A 19,011-nucleotide genomic window follows, 5' to 3' on the forward strand; every position below is an offset into this window, starting at 1 on the left:
AATGATGGGACACCCTAATTTCATCAACACAGCTAGCAGCTGGAAAATACACAATTATATGAGAATTCAAGAATCTCTATCAAATACATTAGGCAAGCTGACTTCCACATGACTGAGGGTAGCAATATTGTCTGCAACTTTGCTCCCGTGTGTTTTTAATGCTATAGCCTAATGAGCTATTTCAATTGAGAGAAGCACATCTTATTTAAGTAACTCAGAGTAATTCACAGGATGATTTCTGCTAGCCCCACTTTATTTAGTTTTCACCAAAACATCATTAATGATGTTTCAACAAGTTGAGCTTCCAATGCATCTGATTTTCATCCCTAGTTAACAGTCAGTTTTATAGAGGAAGCCTGATTTACTGAATTATTTTGGGATGCCAGTCTACCACATAAAAACTAGGGGAAAAAAATCAGTAGCATCTTAGAAAACACAGTTATGAAAACTATAAAATAACTGTTGACAGTTAATAAACCTGTGCACGCATGAGAGTAAAATAACAAACTTCCAAAGAATTTATACCTTATGTATTTTTATACCAGAACATATCATATTTTATGATTTAGTGAGGATATTTAATTAAAAATGATAAATGGCCCCTCTGCAAAGGAGTATCTGAGGATCTATGAGAAGGGCTCTTTCATCTATTTTTCTTTTCTTATTATTGTTATGTTTCTTACTTATTTTTGGTTGTTTTTTTTTTGCTTTCTAAGGAAACCTATAGAGTAAGATACAGTTATATGCAAGAAAACTATTCATAGTACACATCAAGAAAACCAATATTCACCTGGCACTAGTGCTTAGCTCTATATGACACAATAAATAACTGGAGAGCTTCATTTATAGAATTCCACTGTAAAATAAATCAATCACCTGGGGGTGAAATATTCCCAAGGCATATATGCACATATGTTATTATCAGCCTTTCATATATTGTCTTGAAGTAATTAATTCAGTAATCTCTAAGTACAAAGAACATGACTCTCTCCTTCTGCTTCAGTGGCCAGTGGTGCTCTCTAGAAATTCCCTGATGGTGAAGAGAGGTTGTGACACAGTTGAACAGAAAAGTCATTCCAGAAACATGGCAACCACAGCAAGCAACCCCTCTCACAGGGGCACCACAGCCTTGTTAAATGAAATTTATCACTTGCTGATAAATGGCTATGAAAAGGTTCCCTGCTAATGGCAAAGGATAAGATTTTCCATGGAAGTCTTATAAACGGCTAAATTGAGAGACTAAGCACCACATCACTATTCTTCTATATTGAATTGTTTTCAAATAAAAAATACACTACCATGTAACAGAGCATTTAAATGCTTCAGAAGCAGTTTGTTTTTCAAGTCCATTCACAAATCAAGATGGATTTTTTCTTGCACTTCAACATGTTCAAAACCACAAGTTAGCATGATTTGTGTCAGGTTTTTTCATTTATGTCAGGTTTTTTAGTTTGCTTTTATATTCTGCCTTGTGATGAACTAATAAGAGATGTTAGGGAAGAATCTGTTGTGGCTCTTCTCTAAAAGATTAGATACTGCCTGTCACTGCAAATACAGTTTCCTCTTCCATTCAAGATGTGGAGAAACACCCCTCAAGTCCCACATATCTCTCCACAACCAGAAGTCACCTCACTTCAGCTGCCCATCTGTCACTCTTGGATAGTGAGGTTGATTTCCAGGGAAACAATCTGGGCTTGCAGGGGTGAAACAGGTGGTAATCTATAGCACAAATATCAGGAGTGCTACAGAAACAGTAGCAAAACAAAATCCCAAACACTCCAGAGCCTCTAAGCACTTTTGAAAGTGGAGCACAGCTTTCCATAACCAACATATTATGTTATTCCATAACCAACCAATATTATTTCAACAGACTCATAAAAAAATAAGGCAGTGATGGGGTGGAATCAAAGCTAAGCTGACCATTTCTAATAAAAATGTTCTCTATGTGAAGCCAGTATTTTACCCTGGGAAAAGACTGCAGGGAATACTGAAGCCCAACATAAAACCAGAATTTTACTAACAAGAGATTTTACAGTCAGGTCTGATTTCCACTAAGACTCAGCCAGTATAAATGCAAAATTAGGCATCAGGTTTCAGAGCAATGCACAGTTCAATGGCTCTTAACATCAAACGCAATTAAGCATAATTTAAATTTTTCTCAACTTAATTCTATGGTAATAAAGCTAACAACTGCTGTTGGAGGGTCTTTTTGTCACAGTGGTGCTGTTGGGTGATGAAGCTTTTTTAACAGCTTGTTTACCTAGGCAGTACAGTTAAAAGACTATTAGATAGTGCTTAATTTTTCAGGCAGGGATAACATTTCAGATCAAAACATGAGAACTTGAAATAAATTTGTCAAGCTTTCTAAGCTACATGATTTTTTCCTCTTTTCAATAATTGTTGGATGCTGTAAGCCTATTAGCATCTTTTAGCTTAGAAGCCTTTGACCATTGCACTAAGGGAGGAAAACTAACTCTTCATGTCAGCTAACAATGGTCCAGGCTAACGAGTCAGCAGAACCAACTCAGAATGAAACTTGTCAGTGAGATGAGGAACAACTCATAATTTTGGTTAAATACTTAATAGTTTTTCCTTTAAATCCTGATGTATATTCTGCATTTATTGCCTGAATAATTTCTGCATTTTAAAAACACTGATGGTAAAAGGAAAAAGGGTTGAGGGACTTCTGAGAAGCTAATAAGCTATTTTACTCATGTCCCAGATTAGAACCTAGATGTTAAGTTCATACTTAACCTGCCCAGCTGACCCATCATAAAGATTCAACTCCTCCTCTCAAAAGGAAAACCAGCAATATTACTTGAAATGCAGTTTCAGACTATTTCAGATACCTCTTTCAGCTCCCTGTGTTTGGGGCAGGAAACAGCACCCCACTCTGTGCCCTTTAGAAAGTGACCTTCTTTTCTTTTTTCAGAATCAGGTGGGGCATCAGCAGTCATCTCCATCTCATCCATTTGGTTCTCTTCTTCCTCAAAAACACAGCAACTGGTTTCTTTCAGCTGAAACCCTCGGATCAACAGCTGACAGGCCTCCAAGTCAGCTTCCCACACTCTTTGGAGCAGCTGGCTCCCACAGCTGAAATAAAAGCCAAAAGAAAACTGCAGTTCAGGGAGAATAGTTGCTATTTCAAGTAACACTTGGAGTAACTGCTTATTATAGACAGAAAAATAAAAACAACCAAAAAACCCAACAGTACCTCAAATACTCCCACAGAGATAACACTGCTATATCAAACTGAAAAGCAGTAAAATTATTGTCCTATTACAAAGTGGATGATAGAAAAACCTCCTTGGGTTAAGATGTTGCTTCCAACTGTACAGCAAACACTGGCTACAGGAGGCTTCCTTCTGTTCAGACACAGGTTCAGGGGTCTTGCCATCACAACCAGAGTTTCCTTCACAATATCAGATACATAGGCCTGGCATCCTGCAGCCGTGTGGCTTTCCTGAATTTGACGTAGAAGTTCATGTGTGAACAATCACACTACTTACTGCATTAAATCAGGTCTAGTTTTTGAAAAACAGGTACACTAAATTTCTTATTAGACTAAAATGTGCTTACTTCAGCACTGGTGAATCAGATTAGACTAAACCACAACAGTCTTCCTTTTTTCAGTCTTCTATTTTGAGTGTTGTCATTATGTCTTACTAATGTGCTTTGGTTTCCTTCTACTTTGTTAGGCCACCAAAACAAAAACAGAATTCAAAATACAAAATTTCTATAAACTTTATATCCATTAATCATCTCTCAAACATGTACATTACAAATAGTGCTCCTGAGATCATCCAAAAATTATTCCACCTGAAATAAATGGGAATTTATTTATTTATTTATTTATTTAATTATTTAATTTAAATAAATGGGAAGTGTAGATAGATTTTGAGAACTGAATACTAACATCACACTCTTTGTAAGTGATGTGGTCACATCTCCATTTAATATGTGTTGTCTCTAAGGAACCAAATGAGCAGATTGCTTGCTAAAATATAGTAGATCAGTGGCAGAGCCTGGGATAGGACTGAGAAGCAATTATTTCCCATGGCAATACACACTTCCAGACAGATTTCAATGCTAATAACCACAGTATTTTTTTCACTGTTCTTTTTCAAATTATATAATTTACTATATAATTGTGAGAAATTATGTGACTTAAAAGAAGAAAAATAACCATTTGAATTTAACTTTTCTGACAAAATTAAATACCAGCTTATCTTTTATCCCAAATTAAGGAATAAGGAGCTGCACTTCTCACAATGAGTTCATTAATCTAACACAAGTATGTTTTTAACTCCACAAGATGCCAAGCTGTAAAAATCACACGGCAATATACTGAGACTGAGAGCAAAATCAGGCTTCAGAAACTGAGCTGTTTGATCTGTGCTTAAGAGTCAGTATATATGTTTATTGAAGGCACAATGCAGCATGGGGTCCACAAATTGGTCTCCCCCAAGGAGTTCAAAGTATCACTAATTAGAAAGGGAAAAATGCTTCACTGGATTACATGTCTGTGTTCCATCCAGGTAGCATTTCACTTACCAAGCCAGAAAAATAAAATAACCCCCACTGTTTCTCTACTTGTCAATCACATTATCATAGTTACACAGTCAAAACATTTTCCTGCAGACATACATAAGCCCATTTATTTGCTTTTTGAAAATGTTTGTTTGCATCTATATATGGCTTATTATTAAAAGCTAAAAAAAAACCACTCTAGAGAGCTAAATCAGGATTTCCAAAGGATAACTTGTTTTGGCTATTTAATTTAATGAAGAGCTTTATTGACAAAATTAGGGCAGAGATGGTGATGTATGCAGCATTTCTCAGTGGGGAAGATGAACAGCATGTACAACAGTACAGCTTAATGGTGCCTGGGCTGCTGTTATTTGGCCGTGACTCAGTGCACTGGACAATGTGGTTCTGTCTGTGTCTAGGTTTTAAACGCATTTTAGTAATAGCATTTACTGAATCTACTGCTAACAGACGGCTTTTATTTGAAGGCCAGCATTGTTTTATCATGGTATCTGTAAATCTCTGATACATCTTGAACTAAGATGCTATGATGTTATGCTGAACTTTTCAACCAAAATCAGTGAATGCACATACACTTGGATACTCTGAACAGATCTAAGCCAAACATATCAACCTTGTAGTCTGTATTTTGGAATTCAGTGTGTTGAAGCATTTTTCAAACACGCTTATGGAATGCAAATTACTTTGAAGCTGCAAGTAGCTAACACAGAGACACATTCCAAATGATTATTAAAAATTATGTTGTCCCCAGCATGCAAAAAACTTTACCTTTTATGTCTTTTGTTAAAATTAAACTAAATAGAATTTCAGTGTTTGGTTTATTCACTTTCAACTAAAAGTTCATTGCAGTCTCCGTGAAGCCTCCATAGATGGCTGTACTGAACACAGTGAGATTTTTCAGGTATGAAATGTTTCAAAATGATGGATCGAGTCTGGATGAGGTTTTACATTATTCCCATACTTATAAATATTTCATGATGTATCAACACCTCTAGGTGCTATATGCCTGCCTGTACATTACTATCAAAGTGGCATATGTGGCAAGTTCAATGAAGGTGTCTGGAACAATCTGCTGGAATCCACAACAAATCACAATCCATCAGCCATTTACATAGACCCAGCGACACAAAACATACCTTAATCACCTACTGATTCTGAACTGCCAAGAGTCAGAGTGCCAGGCTTTGTACAAACACATTACAGTGATGGCCTTTTCTCAAAGCAACTTTTATCTTTCAAACAATCAGCAAGAGCTAGGATACAGATGGGGATGTTCAAAGAAACACAGTGGACTGGACATGGCATGTTAGTTACAATACAACAGTTTAATTAGTTACACAAGTGACTGATTAATCAAAGTGGTGCCAAGAACACTGAGGCATCCCAGTGAATGAGCATTTTAAGGATTTGTGGGAGGACAATGAAACATGTCCTTAGATATCCAAGATCTCCATCCATTCCCAAAGGAATCATGTAAGAAAGGTAAGAGATGCTAATATAACAGTAGAATGGGCAAGAGATTGATACCGATGTGGCTTAACATCTACAGAGGAGAGCCAGTCTTCTCTTATTTAAAACAAAAAGTACTGAGTAGGGAGTTAAAGACTGTGAGCAGCCCTGGCACTGGAAGATAGTAGCTAGTTTTGATTAGACAGAACAGAAGGAGTCAATGGAGAAAAACAATGTGAAATGGAAAAAAAAGACAGAAGGGCTCATTTTGAATGAATGAGAGTAGTGAACGCTACTTTTGTCAAGTAAGGGCCAGGGAAATTGATGGTGAAGTAAGTGAGATGCAAGACTCTACATGAGTAATTTTTCAGCTTCATGGATAGCTGGGACAGGTTTTACCTCAAGGATACTGTGCAGAAAGAATCTACAAGAGCAGGCCTAAGCTGACTTGAAGAATGGCTGAGACATCCACAGCAACACGAAAGGACACAGCAGACAGAATTCTGCATTAGGTCAAGTTGATGATGATGAAAGGGCTGTCAGAGAAACAGGGTTGTTTATGGACAGGAGGAAATGGATGTGGAACAGAGAGGTTTATCCTTGAGTTCTCATGATAAAGTGGCAATTGACACTGTAATTGCAGTTGCCTTTATTGAGGCTCAAGCAGTTTTATGGGAAACATGACCAGGGTAAAAGGAAACTAGAGGATATTTCCCCTCTACTTGTGATGTTGGGTGAAATTCATGTCAAGAGACATAACCAACAAGGATTCTCTCTCTTTTGAGCTCCAAAAAACATTGCTCCTCTGCCTTTTGGCGATATTCTGGGAGGTATCTATGGGGGCTCTCTGTGGCTTTCAGCACTACATTATTCTATGGCTATTTATAGTGCTAACTGGAACTACGAGAACATGACTTTTCTTTACTGAGGGCTCTGCATACATACAAAAGGCACATTCAGTTCCTGAACATTGTAGTCTAAATGAAAACATGCCTGTGTAAAAATAGTCAAAAGACTTTATATTAAACTCTATTAAAAAAAAACCAACAACCCCCAAAACAAAAAAAAAACCAAAACCACAACCAAACAAAAAAACAACCAAACAAAAAAACCAACAAAAAGACAAACAAAAAAAAGCCAAACCCACATCACCAAAACCAAACCAACCAAAGTTCTGCAAAATCTCCTCAAAAGCATAGTGGAATCAACACAGGAAGATGCCACTGCTTCTAAATCTCATCATTTTCAGTTTTCAGGAATGCCCCTCAGTGAGTGAGTTGTTACAAGTGGTTTATAACACCCTGAGGTCAATACTGTGTGTTGATGAGATGATGTTGCTTATTTCAAGGGAAATCCTGTAAGAACCCTCACACTGGAAGCCAAGAGAGTGAGACTGAAGCTAAAACTATTCAGAAATGGCACAATCAAAAGGCAACTTAGGAGGGGAGATCAACCATCACTAAGATTCTAGATTACTTCCTTTTAATAGGTGAGCCACATTAAGGTACAGATTCAGGAAACCATGTGCTTATCTGCTCCCAGTACTGGAACATATTTTAACTCTGCATTCACTGACCCTAAAAGCAGTTTTCTCTGATAAAAAAAAAAAAAAAGCAAACAAAATGCAACAAAAGTAGTCTGGCAGAAACAACAGGGATTTTCATTATGACAATTAAAATGATTGGAAACTTTTGAGGCTTGCATAAAATGGCACTGTGAATCAAAAGACTTTGTTCAATATGCCCATTCTTTATTGAACTATTGTACAAACTAGGGAAAGTTTTTCTATATTTTGGTCACTTGCTTCTATTTTTATTTTGCACCACAGGGGAGAAATGAGCTCTTCTCACTCAACATTTAACTATGACTTTGTTTCTTTTTCTGAAGGCAATAGCTGTGCAGTGAACAAAGGAGGCAAGCAAAAGAAAGTATCTTCTAATGATACTTAGAGGATAAAAGGTAATGGTTGCTTCACTCTTAGCAGAGCCTCATCTTTTTATTTGATTCATCGTATTAATTCACAGTCATGCACTAATAACTCTTCTTATATTTAACAAGTATTTGATACCTTAGAAATATGCTTTACTTCTCTTTTTCATTAGAAAAAAGAAAAAAAAAAGAAAGAAAGAAGTTTCCAGCCTGATCAGTTCTTGTTCTCTACCCTTATATTTTAAGATGCTGAAAGCCAACCTGTGGAACAAACCAAGAACTACAATGTGCCAATCAGTGACTCACATGAGGCTCCAGGGGAAAGGAGACACATAATCCGGTTTTCCCCACCTGACTGGTGTGCAACAGCAGACTGATAAGGGAGAAAGTACAAAGAACGTGGACTCTGCCCAAACAGTAAAACTTTTGTTTCCCTTTGGCCTGCACACTAGAAAGTCACCTTCCTTAAAAATCTGGAGCTAAAATCAAAACCCATTTTTCTCCCCCGCCACTTCTTGCAAGTGTCCCTAATCCTATAAATGCCTTCAATATAACCTCAATTTCACAATTCAATTCCTTGCATTGTGTCTCTCTTCTTCATTCTCCTCAGGAGCCAAAAATCTCATTAATTGACTTCATATGGTTCCAATCGTGTGGTGTCTCCTAGTGTGGGAGACATCCTTTCTACTCCCTTATTTTAAAGCTCACTGATAATACTTGTTTGCTACTCAGCACTATTGTCACATTTCTCCATGTGAAAACAAGACTCACTCCCAGAAGGAGACTCCACATACTCCCTTGTCAGAGTCAACCTTCTCTACCTTGGACACTAGCTAAAACTCCCAGACAAAGTCTGAAGCTGGTAGTACTTTTCCCTGGCATAAGCAACAGCAACTTGTTCCTCCAACCTTGCCCTCTCCTTTATAAAAAATACAGTAATATCTACAAAACAGTAATTAGCTCTCCCTCTTTAAATATGATGTTTCACCCCTTACGAACATTCTGGACCAGAACCACAGAAGCCAAGGAAGCAATCCTCACAATCCCCATCTAACTTTTAGACTTTTACATATTCAACACCTGAAAAATTTGCTCTGAGCTGACTTTTCTAATATCTACACTTTATAGCCACAGCCCAGTTCTCTGCACATCAGTCCTATTCAAAAGACATCCAGTGCAGCCAGATAGGATGTGACAGTGCAGGACACAGGTGAGGACATCACTTTCATGCAGTTGGAAGAATGGGTGTTGGCAGTGGCTCTGCTTTCTACTGCATCCCAGGAGCCAGGCAAGTATGCAGGAAGGGGCAGATTTCAGGAAAAAGGTGAGCAGGGCCTCCAAAGCAGTCCTTAATGTGGTGGCTATGGCACCCACATCTCTTCAGGACAGAGTAAATCTGGAAGTGCAGTAGACAGAGTACCTGGATCCAGAGAGCCTGTGTCCTTGTTGAGTGATCTAACCTCTACTGTTATGGAACACCCACCATAATCTCAAATTGTGAGTTGGCATTAGGAACTCTCACTTCTTGTCTTGGTGAGCAAAAAGAAGAGCAACAGTTCAATTCCCTCCTTGTTCACAAATTTCAGATGAGTCCTAGTGGAGAACCCCAAATACATTCAGACACCTTCTCATCTGAGATATTTAACACTGTAGAGGCCCCATGCTGAGTATAAAAAATAGGGAGTAGAGAGTAGACCTGAAATGTAACACTGTGTTGGAAGGAAAAATGCCACACTGGAAGGCAACCACTCAAACACTGTACAGCCTTCTTCAGACAGCTGCTACCTGTTGCATGCTCCTTGCTTCTTTCACATTTCTGCTTGCCCATATCTGAACTTCACTCCAGGAACAGTGCATTTCTGCAGGTCTGGGAGCAGAGACAACCCTTATACTCCTTTCAGTTAAAAACTTAGCCCTGTTCTTCACTGCCTCTGTTTTCTCCCTCTTCTGTTCTGTTTCCTAAATGGTAACACTGCCATTCTATCACTTGGGGCAGCTCCAGGTAATGTCTTTAGACAAAGACATTTTGTATATATTCATAATGAGGCTATACCACCAATTCTAAAAATTGCATTATTAAGGAAAAAGGGTAAATATTCTGTTATGATGGAGTCTAAGATTTCTAAGGAATTTTCTCAGACCTTGCAAAATCTATGAACTTGAACTGCCTTCATATTTCTTAAAAAATTCCTTTCCACACAGATTTTTCCATAGAAAGAAGCTAATAATTACAAATAAGAAATAATATTCATGTAAAAATACATGGCCCCTCACAGTAATATCAGTAAACAAAAAAAAATACATAAATATCTGCCAATGTTTTCTGCCAAAATTAAGCTTATCAACTACACTCATTATCCACAATTTTTTCCACTCAGTAAAACTACTGCACCCAGGATACTGAAAGATTAACACTGAAATCTGAAACCAGTCTGCTAAGAATTGACATATTTTCTAAAAAAACTCCACCTTGATATGGTAATTGAAGGACAGAACTACCACCTTGTATTTTATGTCAAATGTACATATTATATGTCTGGTTTTTCTTTCCTGAAAGGCTTGTTAAAAACAATATATCTAGGGCTTAAAACCAACAATAGACATTTGATTAGTGTTATTAAAAAACAAGATACCAGGTAATATCAAACAATACTTTTGTCATTTTGTCTTCAATCCTCCAGCCATTTATTTTACCTGGTGCAGAACTTTAATCATGGGCTGTCATCTTTTTACCAATATTCAATGTCAATGTGTTATACTTAAATTATCTCCACTGGAAACACAAAATGATAGGCTGCTGCAGCTGATGGTTTTCACTTTGATTCTTAATACAGGGTGGATGCAGGAATGGGACCCACACACTGAATGCAGGAAATTCAGTAATTTACAAGGGAAGAAGGAAGGCATTTTGTTGAGGGCATTTATAATTCAATTTTGTCCCTATATTTACTTTGCAGTTTATTTTTACTATATTACCCAATCTATAATGTAAAAATTTACTACCTGCTTTCAGGGCTATTTGTTTCTCTTTAAAAAAAGAAACGGTTCTCTGCCCCTACCTCCACTGAAACATCTATTACAAATAATCTATTCTAAGACTAAAAAACTTAACTTTGATAGATGAGAAGAAAGCTACCAGGGAATTCTTCTTATTCAGCAGTTCACATAAAGCCAGCTTCTCAACCCTAGTTTATCATTCACCTTGTTCATAATCTGATAAAACACCTTTGAGTTTGGTACTAACTCCGATAATTCAGTCTGTATCCTGCTTGCCTTTGGCTCCTGCAATAACAGCAAAGCCCCACAATGTCATGAATTTTGGCTGGATAGGAATTGCTGGAATGAGATTTTTTTCTGCACTATTTAATATTTGATCCCAAATTGGATTTAAAGGAGAGGCAAGAATTAGGCCCCAATTTTGAAAAAAAACCCCAAGCATCTCAGTATCTATGTATCCATCTAAGCTCTGTTCAGCTCAGCTGCTACACAGGCCTCAGTACTTCCTTGAGCTTGAACCCCACAAAGCATCCAACTTCTAGTGACCTCCTCTAAAACAGAAGACATTCAGTGTCTTTCAAAGTCACAACCAGTTCTAATCCAAGAGAATATATTTGTTGCTATAAGTATGCCACAGGAAGAAAGCACAGCATTTGCATTGAGGCCACATTCTCAGCTGCCACAAACCCACACTGCTGCAATAGCAGCAATGGGTATTTATACCAAGAGAAGAACGTGTTCTTATTTCAAAGCAATTAGAATAATGACCCTGGTCTTTTATTGTCTATTACATTCTCTGACCACAGTGCAAAGAAGCACATAGAAGGAATTCACAATTCTATCATTTTCATTCACCTCTGTTCTCTGATATAAAACAGTTTAAAATATACTTCTCTCTCTGAAAGCATGAGAGATTTAGACTTTCAGTGTCAAGAGAATTTGAGGATGTGAATCACCCTGTGTACCACTGACCAAACAGCAATTAAGCATACATAAAAAACAGGACAAAGAAATAACCTTTTAGAAGAGGTAGATTTGGGAGAGATGATATATTGTCATCATGTAGGAATGTACTGTACCTTGAAATTCAGCTTTTGTAACCAGGAAGACACACCTGGAAAAACAAGAGTTTTGGCCAAATACCGATGTCAAGAGCCAAGTGCCTATGGAGTTCCTCTGAAACATCCAAGGGCACCATACGACCTGTTGTAGTTGCAGAGTCATATAGGTTCTGGAGCCAAATCCTCTTCTGGATCAAAAACACCAAGAGAGAAAGGGCAAGGTCTACAGATTCTTCCTGGCTGGACCCCAGTAGCTACAAAAGCCCTGCACTACTGCTTACAGAACACTTAAAATTTCTGGGCTATGCGTTGTCTCCCCAAGACTAGCAGAGTACACTCCCAGTAGCAAGTACATTAATCAATGAAAATGCCAATTCCAAATGCTAGTAAGAAAGACTGTTCCAGTTGCATGCAAAATAAAGTTATCCCATATCTTCATTCTCGTGCTTTGCAGATAGCAATGCCTTATTTTCTACTTGTTTAATTATCATGGTTTCTATCTAACTGGCCAGTCAGGGCTTTGTGCAAAGTATCACCTGAAGACAGAACAGGAGGATTTAGCAGCACTGCTGGACAGCAGACAGATGATGTCAGCCATCCATCCTCATCTTCCTTGACTGCTCTATACGTATTACTACTGAGGATGACAATCCCACTCAAGACAGATGACAGAGCCTCTGTAATTGCACAAACTGGTTTCAAATCTTGTCTTCAGGGATGCATTGGAAAACAGTAGCAGTAGGAAAATACACATCCACATCCCAACACTTTTCTTGTCAAGTTCAGAAGGGAGCACCTGTTTTTCACTACTCATATTCACTTACATACAGCCACCAAGAGCATCACCTGGTAAGAGAGCAAAAGCTTAATGCCATGGACCCAGAGGTGACAAACAGCTTTGCTATCCCTCCCTCCCCTCAAAGTCATATCTTCAAAGCTAAGATGGGTTGAGGTTTGCATGAAATCAGCTCACAGAGAAGTCAACAGAAAGGCAGAGCTGGGCAAGGCACAGGTGATGCTGAAGGGCAAAGAGAAGCACTTTGAAGAGTTTACAGTTATTTTTCTCAGCAAGACTGAGAAAAGTCCCATAAAATTACTGGAAACAGTCCTCTGTGTAAAGGGATATTTTTTATCAATTTCTCAAACTCAGTCCCTAGTTTTCAGACTGCCTCTCACCTAACCTACTGCAAAACATTCTGCTGCATGTTTTCCTTGTTATTTGAAGGGAATGATTAAACCACTGTCCTTTACATTGACAGTGTCCAAATTTAACTCCTCAGCAGCCATAGCACATGGCAAATACTTCCTCATATCGTTGACCTTGGATCTTATTTTCAAACTCCCTCTGAAAATTCTAGGATGAGGTCAGTGGCTTAACAATCTTTATGAAGCACAGTGGAGCTGTTATAAAAATATTATGTCATAGCCAGAGCATTTTTGCATAGGAAATGGAAAACTATTAAAAACAAAACACCAAAGCTCATTGTATCAATCTTCCCTTCATTAATGCAAACATGCAGTAGATCCAATATCTTCAAGAGAAATTGTATAGGATTCCAGGTCAAAAAGCCAAGAACCTACTCTTGGGGAAGAGGAAGGATGTATGACTGCTGTCAGTCATGCTTGACATTCACCACTCATAAAATGGAATCCTCTCCACACTGACAAGTATCACTAATTAACAAACAAAAAAATTATTAATATGAATTTTAAAATCTTAATAAGATTCATACAATTCAAGCAAGAAAAGCACAAGAGATTGGGAAAAAAGAGAAGAAAAAATTTACTTTTGCTCCAAAACAGGGAAATCTCAGCACACCAAAGCAGCAGAGTGATATAGAATTACTCTTAACGAGGCAAGAGTTTGCAGCAGAGAGGACTACTGTGTGTGCTGATTTTAGCTGAGGTAATTTTCTTCACAGTGGCTGCTATGGGGCTGTGTTTTGGATTTGTGCTGAGCACAGGGTTGATAATATTGAGATGTTTTTGTTATTGCTGAGCAGGGCTTGCACAGAGACAAGGCCTTTTATGCTTTTGGTACTGCCACACTGGCGACAAAGTTAGGGGTGCAGGGAAGGTAGGAGAAGACAGCTGGGACAAGTGAGCCAGGCTGACAAAAGGGATGTTCCTGACCATATAACATCATGCTGTATATAAGCAGGGGAAGAAGGAAGAAGTGGGGCATGTTTGGCTTGATGGCATTTCTCTTCCCAAGTAGCTGCTCTGTGTGAGGGACCCAGCTCTTTTGGGAATGGCTGAACACCTGCTGCCCATGGGAAGTGGTGAATTAATTCCCTGTTTTGCTTTGCTTGTGGGTGTGGTTTTTACTTTCCTCATCAAACTGTCTTTATCTCAACCCATGAGTTTTCTCACTTTTACATTTCCCGTTCTCTCCCTGACCCCGCTGCTGGGGCAGCGAGTGAGGGGCCATGGGGCTGCTGGCTGGGGCTGTACTACGAGAATGTGACACTAATGAATTTCAGCAAAGTGTTGAACTACAGCTCTGCAGGCATCACTGACCAGCACCAGAACAATGCAGCATAAGAAAAGGGCATACAGAATAAAACAAAATCCTAACAAAATACACAATTAGTAACCAGCTAGAGAGGCTGTGAACTTTCATCACATTTCCTTTTCAAGCAAGGGCAATACTTTTTACTGTTTTTAGAAGGGGAGAGGCCTTGCCCTCTGACAATTTTTTCTATGCTAAGAATAAAATTAATGGAAGACAAAGAGCCTAGAGGAAAGAAGGGCAAGATTTTCCATGAATAAGCAGCAAAATCCCCTGTCACCTTGTCTTTGACAATGCTACATACTAACTACTGATGTTAATTCAGTAACTTGGAAAAAGCCCTGGATGAAACCTGAATTAATATGGACAGGGAGTTAGTTCAAGTTAGAACATCAAGGCTGTTCAACCATGTGCTTTGCTTTTTCTAAAGATCTGAGGCAATGGAAACTGGCCTCAAATCTGACCTTTTCTCTTTTTTTGTTTTTTTTTCCCTTAAAAGATCTAGTTTCAACGCTGAGAATAGCTAAAAAGAACAGAGCTTTCTGCTACTTCTTATCAAACAGTATGGGCATGTGCCACAGTTCCCTCAACTCCCAATTAAAAATCAGTATTTGTGACCCAGCATCTCTGAACAGGCAAAATACCAAAAAAAAACCCGACAATAACAATTTCTGAGTTCTTAATTCTTGTGCCCTTCTGTACTTCTTATCATCTCATATAGAAGCCAGTCATTAAAAACTGTTATATGTAACACACACACATTGGTGCAATACTAATTGTCTACTGGGCCTCAATGTGAAAAAGTAAATTTTGTGTTATGTCCCATTCCCCAGAGAACTGTGGGGCCCAAAAGCCTACCTATCTCATCCCTCCTTTTCTGCAAAAATCTCCCTCCACACCTTTAACCAGCAGATGGTTCCTTAGGATATAAAACAACCTTCTCCTCCCCTTGTAGCAAAAAATTAATTTTATCACTGCAAAATCAAAAGATTCCTGCTACTGCCACAAAAGGCATGGCAGGTTCCATCAATGCGATTATCTCTTATCTTGTGGATGCCACAGACAGAAGTGGTGCTGCGGATGTTTTTTGGTTTGGTTTTTGTTTTGTTTGGGTTTTTTTTAAATGTCTTTTCTCCCTTGGTGCAGGAAGCAGATTGCATTCTTTGCCCTCCATTTTTACTGCTTCTGCAACATGCATTTCATCTGTAGATAGATCTTAGTTCTGCCAGGGCTGAAAGTCAGGTTCAAGGCTGGGAACTGAGAGTTCCATCCCGGCACAGACAAGTTTATCAAAGGATCTCCACTAGCACATGGCACCAGATAACACTGACGATAAAATGCTCATTATGCTGCAGAAACATGATTAGAAACTCTAATCTGCTGCACTTCTATAGCAACAATTTCCTTTTCCACACCCTATGGGCATCAGCTACACTTTCCACAACCAGAAATTAAAGGCATAGTGAAGATTCTCCCCTTTCCTCCAGACCCAGTTAATCTAGGCTAATCCACTTCTGTGAAGCAATAGCATCAAATTTCTTCTGACATTATTTAAATTTACTAAGAGCTTCCAAGATACTATACTTTGTCAGGAAACTGCAAACATTTTCAAATATATTGCAAGTGATTGTGAAGACAATAAGGATGTTTGGTGAGAATCTGCACTGTGGTCATACAGAATAAAACAGCTTGAAAAGTAATCTAGTGTGTTTTAAAGGTGAGAACAGGGCTTGTGTGAAGAAAGTGCCTTATTATATTCCTACTCTCCAACTTCCCCCTGCTCCATGTCACACAAAAGAGATGGGCAAAAATAGGTATCCTAAAGGACAAAGTTGGAAATAAAACAAAGGTAAGAATAACACACAAAGTGGAAATGAGGCAAGTCCAAGGAAGGAAGACAGAGGACACACAATAATGGAAAGAGCAGGAGAAGAATCAGTCCCTTTCTAAGATTGCTAACATCAAGACAGAGCAATTAAACAACAGCAAAAAATAAAGCACGCAACATTTAAAGCAGAGGGTAAAATAGAACAAGAAAGAATACTTAAATTTTTCTTCTTTGTTAATTGGATTCACCACTGTGAATTTTTCCTGAACTATTACAAAAAGGACATATCTCCCAAATAAGACTGGGCCAATATAACAACAAAAAAATCACCTGTAAATTATTAACTAACACACTTAGCACTTTGCTTTTCATTATTCACAGCTCCTTTTATTTGTGAGTATTTTGGGCAAGTAAACTTCCCTCACTACAATGGTACCAAGAAACCAGTGGGATCTTGCCAAATCCTCCCCTACAGAAACACCTTTAAAATGCTACTTTTATTCACAAGTTCCTATGTTCTTGTTACCAGTTTAATGGCTGAAAGTCATAATCCTTCAATTTGCGGTAGCATAACATTTCCACAGCAAAGTAAGTAGTATGACAAGAGCTGCCATTTTCAGGCTGGAAAAGAATATCAGGAAAACATGAGCCTTTAAGAAACAATAGACCCGTTTTTGTGACAGCCTCTCTCATATAGACAGAGAAATAAGGTAACTGAAACAAAGCAGCTGTATTGTTCACAACAAGGAGAAGGGATTGTCCAAAGTGAAGTGTTTGATTGTTCCCATGAGGGTTAGGTGACAATGCAATGTGTTCTTCACATTACTGAAACATGAGAAATTATTTGGTGGTGTATGAAAGCTTTTGGGTACCCACCAGTATGATAAAACTACACAGTATGGTCGAGAGAGACTATTTTACTCTAAAGAACAGCAAACCATGATTAGGCAGAATGCCTTCAAATGTCACTGGAGAGTGCAAAAATTTCTTCCAAATTTATGAATCTGGCAAGTTATGTTCCATGTTCACTTTATGGAGCATCAATTTCTAAACAGGTTCCAAATTTTCAGTACTTAAGTTAATCACCAAGCCTAGTCCTGCAGTCCTTTGGTGCAACAGAAGGCATCACAAGTGATTCCACTGCCATCCAAGGGCATTTTGTCAGGAAGAAAAGAACCTCTTATAAACAACAGGCTGAAGTCATAAGCAAACAACAGAGTTGGGAAAACTACCCCTATATAATCAAGGTTAAAACACAAAATATTCCATCCAGACATGAAGAACAGAGAAAAAGAGCTACAAATCTGTAAGGATATACAGTCCTTTTGATGTGCTCTAAGACCACCAGCAGTATGAAACTCTGCCCTTTCTGTGTGCTGTGCTATTCAGAGCATTCATACCCAGCTCTGCTCCCAAAACAATTTCTGAAACATAGTATTTTTTATAAAGGAGACTTAAGGTATGTGGTATGTAAACTAACAGTGAATATTAAGGAAAGACTGTAACTTCTAAGACTGTTCATTTTCATGTAAACTGGAATGTGATGTGGTGGTATTTAATCCTGACCTGTCATCTTATGGTATGGGACCCTGAGAACATCGTATGTCTGCCTGAAGGGACAGGATCTCACTGAAGATGACATACTCAAATGCATTAAAAACACTGCCTGCATGAGAAATCCTTATTTCTGACACAGAATACATGCATGCCCTAGCAGTCTGAGCAATCAGGCTGCAGCCACATTTGTTCTTAACTAGGCCAGTGATATTTGATTGAAACTCTTACAAAAAAAAAATCAAAAAAGCCCCACACATGAGATCAGGTAAAACAGACCTTGGGCTCGATTTTTGCTGCTTCAGTAAATGCAAGTTGCCTTTATCACACCAACCATCTTAACACCTCAGTGAACGAGGAGCCATGCAGATGAGCACAACTCACATCAGAGTAAGACTCCAGGACATTTTCTGTACCATGTATCCATGAGTAAAAATAAAGGCACCATTAATATGAAAACAAACATTGCTGAACAGAAAATGAACTCAAGACAAACAGCAAAAGAGAGTCAATTAAAGAAGAAAGGTTTTGTACACATTTGCAAAGTTTCCTGGTGCTGTATCATTCAACAGTGGCAAAGTACAGTCACTGCAGTATTGCATCTTGTTATATTTGTGCATTTCACCTTTCTTGCAGGATAGCACAGAAAATAGCTCACTAAAACACCTTTGTGTAATTGTCACTGATTATTCTTGAAAAATATTATTCCCCCAAAATAATTTCACGATTCCTATCTGGGAATTAGGAAAAGCCACTTAAAAGCCCTTTTTTTGTGATGAATGGAAGTCACAGCATAATCTTTTGAGGTCTGGAGAACAATACAATCACATTAAATTCCCTCAGCTCCAGAAATGTCATCTTTACATCAGCTGCTACAAAAAAATTGTTTCCAGCCTGAGGCAGCTATGATAAGGGATTTAGAAGCCATCACCATGTGGGCCAAGAGATATAAAGGAATGCATCACCACATACAAAGTGTCTGCTTCTCAGAATTTTGGAGCTAATGTTCTCACAGCTGTGTATGACTTAGACCAGCTGGGAAGAAGAAAGGGACTAAATGAGTCACTAGAAGGATCTAGTATTTTGTCTAACCTGCATTTTAACACTCCAGCAGCACAACTGTTGGTAAGCAA

General features: G+C 38.3%; 1 protein-coding gene and 1 long non-coding RNA gene across 2 annotated transcripts in view; one reads left to right on the plus strand and one right to left on the minus strand.

The window, feature by feature from the left end:
• Nucleotides 1-19,011, minus strand: part of DISC1 (DISC1 scaffold protein) — a 201,008-nt gene that overhangs the window by 24,259 nt on the left and 157,738 nt on the right. Inside the window, 1 exon segment of the mRNA XM_058835575.1 lies at nt 2,850-3,093. Coding sequence (XP_058691558.1) covers nt 2,850-3,093 — 244 coding nt within the window.
• LOC131577583 (uncharacterized) lies at nt 5,941-8,479 on the plus strand. The gene is made up of 3 exons (XR_009277245.1): nt 5,941-6,030; nt 7,885-7,956; nt 8,173-8,479. It is a non-coding gene; the product is annotated as an uncharacterized LOC131577583 (long non-coding RNA).

Source organism: Poecile atricapillus, chromosome 3 (assembly GCF_030490865.1).
Source record: "Poecile atricapillus isolate bPoeAtr1 chromosome 3, bPoeAtr1.hap1, whole genome shotgun sequence".
NCBI classification, from domain to species: Eukaryota; Metazoa; Chordata; class Aves; order Passeriformes; family Paridae; genus Poecile; species Poecile atricapillus.